General features: G+C 59.5%; 1 protein-coding gene across 1 annotated transcript; it reads left to right on the top strand.

The window, feature by feature from the left end:
- The first annotated feature begins 6137 nt into the window (after nucleotides 1–6137).
- Nucleotides 6138–8065, top strand: ASB12 (ankyrin repeat and SOCS box containing 12). The gene is made up of 2 exons (XM_009953814.2): nucleotides 6138–6927; nucleotides 7932–8065. Exons 1-2 carry the CDS (start codon nucleotides 6138–6140, stop codon nucleotides 8063–8065), a joined length of 924 nt encoding a protein of 307 aa, XP_009952116.2.
- Nucleotides 8066–12812: the final 4747 nt, after the last annotated feature.

Here is a 12812-nt window from a genome sequence, read left to right as displayed (position 1 = left end):
CGGTGATGATCTGCTGGAGATACGTTGGTGTCAAGGCTTCATGCATACGTGTAAAACGGATAAACTCCTCCGATATTGAAGGCAGACTACGCGTTTTTGGGTTCATGACTTTTAAAGGGAATAAACACCGAAAAAAAGCCAACCCAGACTAGCAGCAGAAAGAGCATCTTTGAGCCTGTGTACGCAGGCAAGGCCACGAGATGCTCTGGTTGCCCTCGCTGCGGCGCAGGAACGGGATTGAACCTCCACCGTAGCCGTTGGCTGCGGAGAGGGGGGGATGGACCCGACCCTTGGCCGGGCTCAGCCGGTGCGTGGGGCTGCTGCAGGCCCTCGGCACCTCGGATCCCGGCCTAGAGGGACGGTTTGTCCCGAATAATTGTCCTTTCACGGTAGGCAGAAGGGGTGCTCGTCGTCATCTCTCTGGCATGCGACCACCTTCTAGATTCTGTAACTTGTATTTTCGTTCGCCTTGGGGGCAGTGGAGTGGAGGGGATGGGGGGCAGACAAAACCCGGTAGCCTTAAGAGTAATAACCCCTCTGTAAGTCAGACCAGAGCCCTCTTCCCATGGCTCTCTTGCAGTAGGTTTTGGGAAAAGCCAACGCTACTTGCTGAATTTTATTTATTTTCTTCTCTTTCCCTCTCAACAAAGAACAGATCTCGGAGCCTGCTGAGCTGTGGGAGAGAAGCAAGGAATCCAGCGTGAGTGGGAATCGATAAAAATACATATGTGAGCTTCCTTGTGGAAAAAACCAAACCCCAAACGTGTTTGGATTTGCAGGCGCTGCGCTTGGCCGCTCGCTTTGCAGGCTGACACCCCGGCAGCCAGGCAGACGGACGGACCGAAGGCTGGGGCTGGCTTGACTCTCCGAAATGTGAGGATTGGGCCAGTGTTCCGGTTTTTGTACAGCAGCTGAGGGCAGTCGCCTCAGGCAACAGAGACTTGTACAGACCTTACCCGACCGAGGGGAGACCAGGGAAAGGATAAAGATACGGGGAGTCCGTTTGCCACTTTAAGAAGTTCTGGTCCAACTCTTGTGTTCTGTCCTACTCGTGTCCCTTCTTGCAGCATCTTAGAGCTCGATACTTCCCTTTTCCTGGTTTTTTTGGTTGGATTTTGGTTTGGTTTTTGTTTTTTTTTGAATGACCAGTGATGCTTTGAAAGCGATGATTTTTGTTGCGCAGTGTGTGTGTGGCTTGAAGAAGCGTGTGAGGCAAATCTGCTGATCAGAAATTCTGTTTCTGAAGGGGGGTTGATGACTCTTACCTGTCGTTGGAGAACCCTTTAAGAGCAGACCGTTCTCCCCTGGCCTGAAATTTTGGATCCATCAAAACCCCCTTCGCTTATTGAATATATATGGCTTACGATCTCTGGGCAAAGATGCCTTTGGGGATGGCGTGACTCAGAGCTGATTACTAGAGGTTTACTTCTTCCCCAAAGCCTTGGAATGAAGAGAGGACCCCCTGGATCTCCCAGGAGTAACTTCTAAGTGTTGCCAGCCCTGGGGCACGCTAGGAGCATGCTGGGGCCAACAGATTTATGGGAACCATGGGCGTCACAAGGAGCAGGCACGTGCTGACTTCGGCTTCTGTGTGTCAGGTCCTTAACAATCATGTCTGGCATCGGCTGATCCGGCGCATCCTCGGATCGACAAGGAAAGGGGCTCCTGGAAGGCGGTGGATGCAGGGAGCCCCCTTGCAACTTGTGGGGCTCCCACGCTGCTGAATTTCCTCGAGGAATTGCAGCTCGTGGAGGAGAAGAAAGAGTTGCTGGATCCCTCCTTTGCTTCTAACTACGGGGTTTCGGTGCAAATACGCCCGTTACATTGTGAAGGGCCCTGGGAGCTGTTGCTGCGCTTGGGCGGCGGAGGCAGGGGTGGTCCATGGGTGTTTGTGCCCTCTCGTGGGTTAATGCCTGAATCCCGTGGCTGCTGGAGCCACCTCGGAGCTGGAGCCACCTCGGAGCTGGAGCCACCTCGGAGCTGGAGCCACCTCGGAGGTGGGGTGGCGGGGAGGTGGGGTGGCGGATGGTTTGATCAGCACGGGGCAGGGGGGGGGGAACTCCCGAGTTCAGAGGCTTTGCTGCGGTTTGGCAGCGACTTCCAGCTCGAAGGCGGGAGTCAGAAGGAGCCCCCTCGCCATAACTGCGCGTTTCTGACCTTGAGGACCGTCGGTAAATCCTTAATCCCCGCTAAATGATTTATTTGGTGCTGTTTAGCGCTAAACTTTTAAATCGGAACGCTTAGCGGCGTTAAATCAGAAAGCTCATTACCTCTCTTCAGCTGCATTAATAACTATAATCTCTTTAATGGAAGCAACTTCATTGGACAGGATTTACTTCCCAAAAAACCTCCTCGACTGGCGTTAAATGTACTCCTGCCCTCTCGTTCTTCCCCAATTAACGGAGCGCTGATAAAGGAGCCGCTTTGCCTGGAGCATGTGTCGGGTCAGCCGGCGGCTCGGGGGGCAGCTGGGAGCGCAGGCAGGAGGTGAAGGCTTCTCCCGACTCCTCAGCCTTCCCCGCTGTTGGAGGCGTTGGGGAGCTCATCCGAAACGGGTCAGACTTACCGGTCGCCTCTCCTTGGGCTCCCCTTTGGGGTTTATCCGAATCTGCCCGTTTAAATATTCGTGGGGGACGCTCTTTAACGCGTTCCTGTGGCTGTTAGGGGAGCACAATGAGCACGTCGAGCCTGCGCTCTTCCAGCTGAGGGCCGATTTATCAGCCAGGACTTGGTGCTTTTTGCTTCATTAGCATTCAGTTTCATCTCCGTTCCTTACCAAAGAGCTGGTCTAGTTTCTTGAGATTTTTCTCTGTTAACAACTAAACAGCAGCAGCAACAACAAAGGAATAGGCAGTTTATCATTCGATTTCCCATTCAAGGATTTCCCTTTCATCTCTAGGTTCCCTTACAGTTTCCTACATTTCACACTTTCTAACATGTACTCGTTTTGTTGTCTGTATCCCTTTTTTTTCCCCCCTTTATTCTACACTGTCTTTTTAATTGCTGCTTTTATTTCTGCATTTTGTTGAAGGGGTTTCCAGCCAGGCTTGGCTTTTCGGGCTGCCACACCCCCCCTGTGCTTGCAGCTTCGCCACACTTAATAAACCCTGAAAACCCCGCTTTTGCTCCAACATTTATCCACATTTCTCCTCCTGGATAACTCCATTCATAGTATTGAGTTTGGGACATCGACCTTTTTGAAGTAACAATCCATTTTGGAGATAGTTTGGAGAGGCTTTCCCGAAGTCTGAAACCTATCGCTGCCGAGCGTTCCTGCTCTCCATCCTTTCCACGGTGTGACTGCAAACTGCGAGTGGGGTGGGGACGGTGGGGACGTCACGGATGTTTCGCAGAGCCCCCTGACTTTCCTTCTTGCAGCAGGGGAGATTTTGCTGCTGGATGATTTGGTTCCCCTCTCGTTATCTGGCACCACTGATAACGCTGCCTCAAACTGTCAGCCCGCCCCTGCTCCACCGCCGAGAAGTTTGGAAAAGGTTTCCAGGGAACTGGGTAAAATACGATTACACTCAGTGGTTGACAGCTTGTGATAAGGCAGCCCAAACGCTGCTCCCCCCCCCTCGTTTTGTTGGGCCCTCTGTAGTTTTCTACCTCGCTCTGCGCTGCTTAATTTTATGATGTTGTATGAGGAGCCGCTCAGGTGAGAAATCGGGACCATCTTTGGTGCCTTTTGTCCTCCTGGTGTCCAATAAACCACTCTGGGTGTTGCGGGTGGTCGTTCGCGTCGCTCTGGAAGTGGAAGGAGGCGGTGGGGAGAGGGGTCCCGAGGGAATCCGTCCGGGGGATCGGCAGCCCCCCGAGATGCCGTGGAGGCCGGTGCTGCGGCAGGGACTCGACCCGCCCGGTCCCCTGCAATTCCTGCGAGGGGACGGTGCAGCCGCCGCTTCGTCTCTGCTGGGATGGGTCAAGCAGCCTCCAGCACCTGTCCCAGCCTCCCCCCGCCCCCAGCCTCGCTGCCCCTCGCTATATTTACCCAGGGGGAGCTTGCCAAGAATGGAAGTGGTAAGATAAAACCCCGGAGGGGGGCTAAAATTAGCCCCACCGCCCTGGCCCTTCTCCTGGCATTTCAGCTGTGAGCTCGACAGCCTGCGGCATCCCGGTCGCGCGGAGCGGACGTCCAGCCCCGACGTGGCAAGATCCTCTCTTTTTCTCTCCTTTTTTGTTGGGTTTGTTTGTTTAAACTGAGGGAGAACTCGCCATGGGACCGCCACTGCCTGGCTGCGAGCATCGCCCTCCTCCCAAAGGTAAGGCAGCAGCGTAAAGGCGCCCGAGCAGCATCGGGTGGTCGGAGGTAACTGGTGGCACAAGCACCAGCATCTTCTCTGTCACCTTTAGCTTCAGTCAGAACCTCGTTTTCTGGGGGTGCAACAACAGCTTCCTGCAGCTCAAGAGGTGACAACTCTGGTTTGGGCTCTTCTGGTTGAGGAACGCCTGTGAGCTCCCCACGGGGGCGCTTGCCCTGTCAAGCTGACGTCCCTTTCTGTGTTCAGGAAGTGTCACAACTAGGTTTTGGGTTTTTTTTTTCACTTTTCCAGACCATCTCCCTTGGAAATACAACTGAGCCATCTTTTTGAGTCGAATCTGTAGCAAACGCCCCACCTCATTAGCCAGGGGGAGGGGGTGTTGGTGTTTCCAAACCTCCGGAGCTCGTTATCAGCGTGTCTAACGAATAGCAGTAATGTTATAATTGCACCTATTTCTGTATAAATCAGGTTAGTGCCACAGGTGGAAGCGCAGCAGAGCGTTGCTGTCGCTCGCTGCCGTCGAACTCGCCCTACTTAACGGAGCTGCGAAGGCGGCCGTGGGCCGGGGACTCCCCCGAGCTCGCCCGCCCAGCCACCGCGGGGGGGACGTGGGACCAGCCCCCCGTGACGGCCTCCTCGCTGCCGGGCTCGTTTGCAGAAAGAGGCGAACGGCTCCTCGGTGCAGCTCCTTGCTGGGATCAGAGGAGCCGGAGCTCTGCCCCTGCCGCCTCTCCCCCAGGAGCTCCCGAGATGCGACGGGGCGAGAAATTCCTCTGCCCTTCCTGGCGTTTCCCAGCCGGGGCGTCGCGTTCCTCGGCCACCGCGGGGCCAGATCCCGCACCCTGTCGGGGTTCAGGCCCAGCTCCGGTGTGATCAGCTCGGCATTCCCTCACCTTCCTCCCGCCACCCCGTGCCCCCCGCTATAAACATCCCCGACCCTTCTCGCAGCCACGTTCCTCGGGCTTGAGTAGGCAGGAGGGAGGGCGAGGGTTTGCCGAATGCGGACACTGGCGTCGTTTGAGGAAGGGCGATGCTGAAAGTCCTCAATCGAACCGGCCGCTTTCCCTTCATCTCCTGAAATCCAATCCCTGTAAAGAGGGACAAGGTGTAAAAACCTCGCGATGCTGCCTAATTCCTAAATGAAAACTCCCCCCTCCCCAGTTTTCCCTGTGCCCCAAAATACCTGGAAGGGCAGGTGCTGGTGAGGCTTCCAGCACGAGCTTCGGCTGATACGAAGCAGAGTTGATTCCTGCTCTTTCCCAGTGTGTTCTTCACTCAGCAGCTCCCCTCGAGAACAGTTGGTTGGGGTGATTTCTGAGGGTTTTGGGGCAACAGGTGGCTTCGTCTAGCGGTGAGGTGCAGAGTCCTTCCAAGAGCCTGTGGCCACCCAGGAGCCTCCCTGATCTCAAGGTCTGAGTAACCCATCAGCAGCTTCACACCCTTTACGGCTTCAAGGGCTACCTGTACACTGTCAAATAATTTTTAAACAATTAAGTAAAAGCCTGTGAACTTCCCCCGTGCAGCGTTTGAGCTCCAACACCAGGTTCCATTATCTCAGCACATTCTTGCACGTGCGTGGGCCACCTCCCCTTTAAACGTTGTGATCTTTGCCTTTGCCTTAGCCCTTCACCAGCCTGGATTTCCTCACCCGCGGTGGCATGAGCGTGTCAGCAGCATCACAATCCAATGTTATTTGTCTTTTTTTTTTTTTTTTTGAGACCCTTCCTTCAATTGTATATAAAAAACCAGGAATAAAAAGATGGCGTTGGTGTCACTCGTCCTAACGCAGTGGTGGTGCTGTTTTTTGTTGTCCCGTAGATCTTTGGCTTTGCCTTTTACCATGAAAGCGGTACGTGGGAGACAGACCAAAACAAAATGAGTTTAATGGATATCACTAAAATGTTTTCCATGCTCCAGCCCAGAGAAGATGAAGAAGACAACGGAGAAAGCGAGGAGCTGAACCGAGCGGTATCCGAGGACGACTACCAAACCCTAGATAACCTCTTGTCCCAAGACAGGTACAAGAGGTTCATCAACCGCAGGAGCGGCTGGGGCGTACCCAGCACCCCACTGCGCCTGGCCGCCGTGTGGGGCCGCGTCAGGAGCATGAAGGTCCTCTTGGCCCATGGGGCGGAGGTGGACAGCCTGGACGTGAAGGCTCAAACCCCGCTCTTCATGGCGGTCAGCAACGGCCACCGGGAGTGCGTGAAGGTCCTCCTGGCCGCGGGGGCCTGCCCGACCGGCAGCATCTACAACAACTGCTCGCCGCTGCTCATCGCCGCGCGGGATGGGAACGTGGACATCCTGCAGCAGCTCCTGGACCACGGTGCCGAAACCAACGTTCAAGCGCGGCTGCCCGAGTGGGCTGCCAACTCGGTGGCTTGTTCCGGTCCCCTCTACCTCGCCGCTGCGTACGGGCACCTCGAGTGCTTTAAGATGCTGTTGCTTTACGGCGCCGATCCTGACTACAACTGCACCGAGGAGAGGGTCATCGCCCAGATCAAGGAGCCCAAGACTCTGCTGGAAACCTGCCTGAGGCACGGCTGCAGGAGAGAGTTCGTCGAGCTGCTCATTGACTTTGGAGCCAACGTGTACCTGCCCAATGTCACGGCAGACGAGATGGCACCCCGCAGCGAGGGTCTGGAGCTGCTGCTGCAGGCGAGAGGTAATCTGTGGGGGTCCCAGGGCTGGAAACGAGCGCTAATTTTGCTCGTTTGGGTGCCAGTTGCTTCTGATTCCCCTTCCCTTTACTTCTGCTTCCCAACAGCCTTATCCCGGCTTTCCTACAAGCTTCGACTCCCTCTGCAGCATCACTGGAGTGCATGGGTCTCTCCAGTCTTAAACTCTTGAGTATTTCCACTGTTTGAACTCTTATTCCTCCCTCTCCCCTAACGATTGCTGTGTTCAGGCCAAAAAAAAAGTCTCCAATACTGCAGACAGCAAGAGAAGGACATCGCAAGGTTAAGGAGAATAGGTCCACCACCGGTGATTCAATCCGATGGCTTGGATACACACGCTACTGCAGGAAACCCCTGAAACAAATTGCTGGGATTTGGGGGAGAGCATCACGGGAGGGCTTGTTTCTAATAAATATCCACCAAATATCCCCAGTTTCCACTGCTGGCTGCGGCTGGAGGCAGGCTACCTTGTTTTGGGCCTGGGGTGTGACTCGGTGCAGCCACGGCGTACGTTTTCGTGGTTGTCTTCCCTCTTGGACTCACCGCAGCGTCTGCTTTTCGTCAATAGTTCTAGACGTTTGCTGAAGAAGCTGCTTTCAATGAGGGTCCTCGCCGCAGCCGGTGCTGGCTGGGGGTCGCCACAGCCTGGTTTTGCCCCTTTATATATAAACCTGTTGGGTTAAAAGCTGCTTTTTGCCATTCCTCTCCTTTCTGCTGCTCAACTTTGGCTCTCCTGTACCCCCTATGTCCGGGAAAAGTGCACTCATTTCCATATGATGGTGGAAGATTTCATCTCTGTGGGCCCGGCTCCCGCAAACACCCGCTGCAAAGCTTGCGGCTGATTCACGCTGCGTAACCAGCCCTAGCAAAGAGTTTTGGGTTTGCTTTCTCGCTGTCCCTCCGCCTTAGGGTGATGCCCGGGTTGGAGGGGAGCGGGGTTGTGCATCTTGAAGGGGACCATCTCCTTTTTTTCCTCCCTCTCCTTACGCAGCTCATCCCAAGTCCTTGATGTCTCAGTCCAGGCTGGCGATGAGACGCCTCCTGAAGCGGGCTGCCCGCCCGCCCGCCCTCGGCGAGCTGGAGATCCCGACGGTCCTGGCGAACTACCTCCGACACCAGCCGTGATGCCCAGCCCGCCCCGAGAGATACCTGCCCCGGACACACGTCCAGCACCCCGCGTTAAAAGCCGCTCGCATCTGTGCGGCGTGAAACCGCCGTGAACTGGTGGTGGCAAAGTCATTTTGGCTTACGAGGGGTCTCCGAAAAGCAGTGCCTGTGCGAAGAGATGGCAAGGGGAGGGGAGGGGAGGGGAGGGGAGAAAACAGAAGGGACCTCAGCTCCTGCTCCGCGTCGGGGTGATGGTGGAGCAGGATCTGACTTAGCTGGGTTTGGCTGTAAACTCTCTTTATGGAAGGATTTTAATTTATACTGGTTGGAGAAGGGGCTGGGAAAAGGCGCGGAGGGCAGAGGGAGAGGAGGAAAAGCTGCTTTACCTCCTCCCCTCCTGGGGAAGAGCGGGAAGGAGGGAGGAACAACCAGTTCCCCCCGCAGCGTGGCCTCGGCTGCCTCAAACCCCCTTTCCCAGGGAGGTTTCCAAGCGCCTCCTCCCTTCGGCAGCCCGGCGAGGGCAGAAGGGAAGCTGGACCTGGCCGTGCCGCTGTGTCACCGTGCCCGGGGCGCTCTCGACCCCCGAGGACGCGTGGGTGCAGAGCCCAGGCAGGGGCTGGGGCAAGATTTCAGAGTCCCCAGAATCCCCGACTCTCGTCCGCCCGCCCCAGCTCTGTCTTTGACCATCACCTTACTCGCCTCAAAAGCGGTTCATGTTATGGCCGAGGGTTTTTTTTGTGATGGGGCAGGCGGGTTTTTTATTCATTAAAAATGTTGCGACTATTCTTAAACTATCGTGACCCGTTTGGTGAAATATCCTTTAATCGGAAGAGCCCGGCAGCCCGGCCGGCATCGTTCAGAAGGGAGCGGGGACACGCTGTCCGCCAGTCGCTTCCGCCTTCGCCGGCTCTCTCCGGCTCTCGTGTCCAGCGACGGGGACAATGCGCCCGAGCCTTGGGCATCAGGGATCGCCCGTGCCAGTGGTGGCTGGAGGAGCCTCACTGGCTCTTCCCGCAGCCAGGAGCTGACGGATAAACCACGCTGGCTCTTCCCACAGCCAGGAGCTGACGGATAAACCATGCTGGTTCTTCCCGCAGCCAGGAGCTGACGGATAAACCACGCTGGTTCTTCCCGCAGCCAGGAGCTGACGGATAAACCACGCTGGTTCTTCCTGTAGCCAGGAACTGAGGGATAAACCACGCCAGCTCTTCCCGCAGCCAGGAGCTGACGGATAAACCACGCCGCTCCTCGGCAGCTTAGCGCACACCTGCCGGTGAGGCTCTGGACCGCCTTTGGGACGCAGCAGGATACGTCCCCCACGGTTCAGCCCACCCTGCCCTAATCACGCCTTGAACGCAAGCGCTGCCAGGGCAGAGGCACGTGGCCTGGATGAGGCGCTCTCCGGGGGTCCCCTCCCACCCCAGCCGGCCCGTGGCTCGGTGACCCTGTGGGGCAGCGCTGGGACCGGGCGTCTCCTCCCCTGGGGGAGTCCGTGCTGTCACACTGCGGGGGGCCGCGGGGAGCCAGGGGGCTTTGGGGGTCTGGGGTTCCCAAAACGGGGGGGGGGGGGTGGTGTCGCTGCCTGGCTGCTCAGCTGAGGGTGTGCAAGCGGTGGGTGGGAGCAAGGTGTGTGCAAAGATGGGTGGGTGTGAGCTGGGGGTGTGCAATGGCGGGCGGGTGTGAGCAGGGGGTGTCATGGTGGGTGGGTGTGAGCTGGGTGCGCAAGGGTTGGGTGTGACTGGGGGTGTGCAATGGCAGGCGGGTGTGAGCAGGGGGTGTCATGGCGGGGGGATGTGAGCTGGGTGTGCAGGGGATGGGTGTGAGCTGGGGGTGTGCAATGGCAGGCGGGCGTGAGCGGGGGGGTGTCATGGCGGGGGGGTGTGAGCTGGGTGTGCAAGGGTTGGGTGTGAGCTGGGGGTGTGCAATGGTGGGCGGGTGTGAGCGGGGGGTTGTCACGGCAAGTGGGTGTGAGCTGGGTGTGCAAGGGTTGGGTGTGAGCTGGGGGTGTGCAATGGCAGGCGGGTGTGAGCAGGGGGTGTCATGGCGGGGGGGTGTGAGCTGGGTGTGTAACGGTTGGGTGTGAGCTGGGGGTGTGCAATGGTGGGCGGGTGTGAGCAGGGGGTGTCACGGCAAGTGGGTGTGAGCTGGGTGTGCAGGGGGTGGGTGTGAGCTGGGGGTGTGCAATGGCGGGCGGGTGTGAGCAGGGGGTGTCATGGCGGGGGGGTGTAAGCGGGGGGGTGCGATAGGTGGGTGTGAGCTGGGTGTGCAGGGGGTGGGTGTGAGCTGGGGGGTGCAATGGCGGGTGGGTGTAAGCGGGGGGTGCGATGGGTGGGTGTGAGCTGGGGGGTGTAATGGCGGGGGGTGGGGGTGCAATGGCTGGGGGGGGGGGGGGGGGGTGTGACCCGCACCAACAGCGCCGCCCCCGTGTCCTGCCGGCGCCGCACTACCACGGCACACCCATGCCGTCACGCGGGGGCGCACACGTCACACCCACCCATGCGCGTCAACACGTTACGTGCATCACCACGCCCCCCTACGCAGCCGCCCGCCCGCCCCCCCCCCCCTCCCCGGCGCGCCGGCCCCGCCTCAGCCCCTCCGCCTCACGTCACAGCGGCCGCGCCCCCGCCGCCGAGGCCCCGCCCCCTCCCGCCGCCGAGGCCCCGCCCCCCGCCGCGCCGGGCGGACCCGCTGTCTGGGCGGCCACTCGCCGGCGGCCTGGGCTGGCCCGGGCGGGCCGGGCCGCGCGCACCCCCGCCGCCCCCCCGCGCCGCCCCGCCCCGCCCCGCCCCGCCCCGCCCCGCGCCCACCTCGCGGGCCGCCGCCGCCCCGCGCAGCCGGTAAGTCCCGGGGGGCGGCGGGGGGGGGGGGGGCGAGAGCGGCCGGTTCGCGGGCCCCGGCCCCGGCCCCGGCGGGCGCTGCGGTGCCGCCCTGCCCAGGCCGGGGCGGGGGTCGGTCGGTCGGTCGGTCGGTCGGTCGGTCGTTGTGCCGAGGGGGCCGCGCGGTTTCGGGGCTGCCCTGGGAAGTTTGGGGAGCCCTGCGGAGGGAAGGGAAGGGGCGGCGCGGAGGAGGGGAGGGCTCGGGCTCGGGCTCGGGCTCGGGGCTGCCGTTCGGCTCGCAGCGGCGCTGCGGCTCGGGAGGGCCCGGGGGGATGGAGGCTCCGCGCGGGGCCACCAGGTCGTCTGAGGGCCATCGGCTCTGCGGGAGGGCCACCAGGTCGTCACGGGGCCCCCAGCCCCACGGAGGGCCACCGGGGTCCTCAGAGGGCCACCAGGTCCGTGCAGGGCCACCGGGTCCTCACAGAGTCACTGGCTCTGCGCAGGGCCACCAGGTCCACACAGGGCCACCAGCTCCTCAGAGGGCCACCAGGTCCGTGCAGGGACACTGGGTCCTCACAGGGTCACTGGCTCTGCACAAGGCCACCAGGTCCACGCAGGGCCACCGGGTCCTCACAGGGTCACTGGCTCTGCACAGGGCCACCAGGTCCACACAGGACCACCAGCTCCTCGGAGGGCCACCAGGTCCGTGCAGGGACACTGGGTCCTCACAGGGTCACTGGCTCTGCACAAGGCCACCAGGTCCTCACAGGGCCACCAGGGTCCTTAGAGGGCCCCTAGGTCCACGCAGGGCCCCCAGCCCCACGCAGGACCACCAGGGTCCTTAGAGGGCCACCAGCTCCTCACAGGGTCCCCAGCCCCACATAGGGCCACCAGGGTCCTCACAGGGCCACCAGGTCCACGCAGGGCCACCGGCTCTGCACAGGGCCACCATGTCCACGCAGGGCCACCAGCTCCTCAGAGAGCCGCCAGGCCCCCAGCCCAATGGAGGGCCCCCAGCCCCATGGAGGGCCCCCAGCCCCATGGAGGGTCACCAGCCCCGTGCAGGGCCCCCAGCCCCATGGAGGGCCACCAGCTCCGTGCAGAGTCACCAGCTCCTCAGAGGGCCACCAGCTCCTCGGGACTACCTGATCGTGCCCCGCTCACACCGGGCCGACAGCAGAACCGCCCTCTTCCCCCAGCTACACCTACCCGTGGCCGCCCCGGGGAGCGGAGCGTGGGTGAAACGCTGCCTTTTCTTCTTGCCTTGGCTTTTTTGGTCTTTCAAACCCCTGTTTTCCTCTTTTATTGGCAGCGGCATTTGCCCTCCGTGGCTGGATTTGTCCAGCACCTTATCAGCAGCCCTGTGGTCGCCGCAGCGTCTCGTGATGCCGCTGCTGACGCGGAGCTGGCGCGAAATAATTTCCAAACCGAATTTTTGAAATCTGGTTTCTGCTTCGCTTCACCCCACCTCTACTTTTCAAGCCCTCTCTGTGTACAGCTGCAGGCGTGTGGTTTTCTTTCAGGCCGATCTCACCAGCAGAGAGGCTCCAAGGAAAGCCCAGCGGTGCTCCAGAGAGGCACCTAGGACCAAGAAGGGCTCTTGGGCAGACCTGGAAGAGCCCAGTTTGTTGGTGGGAAGGAGGGTTTCCCCACCAGCTACGCCCTGATCTGAGTGGGGCAGGTGAACGCCAGGGGTTATCCTTAATTAGAGAGGCAAAGCAACGCTGGGATGTTCCTGAGACTTGCAGAGGAAAAAAAAAAAAAACCAAATCTTAAATTGCAGCTTTGCTGTCGGGTTGCAGGAGCTAGAGGCCATCGTTTGGGTGTATTTTTAATTTGGGATCTCTGGCTAAACACTACGGAAAGCGGCACTGGCCTCACAGCAGTAAGAGCTAAGCCTCGGGCATTACAGCTGGGCAGTGCATTACGATTTTGATTGAGTTTGCTTT

Source organism: Leptosomus discolor, chromosome 9 (genome assembly GCF_034619465.1).
Source record: "Leptosomus discolor isolate bLepDis1 chromosome 9, bLepDis1.hap2, whole genome shotgun sequence".
In the NCBI taxonomy this organism is placed as follows: Eukaryota; Metazoa; Chordata; class Aves; order Leptosomiformes; family Leptosomidae; genus Leptosomus; species Leptosomus discolor.
The sequence above is the reverse complement of the archived record's forward strand: the minus strand, read 5'-3'. Positions and strand labels throughout refer to the sequence as shown.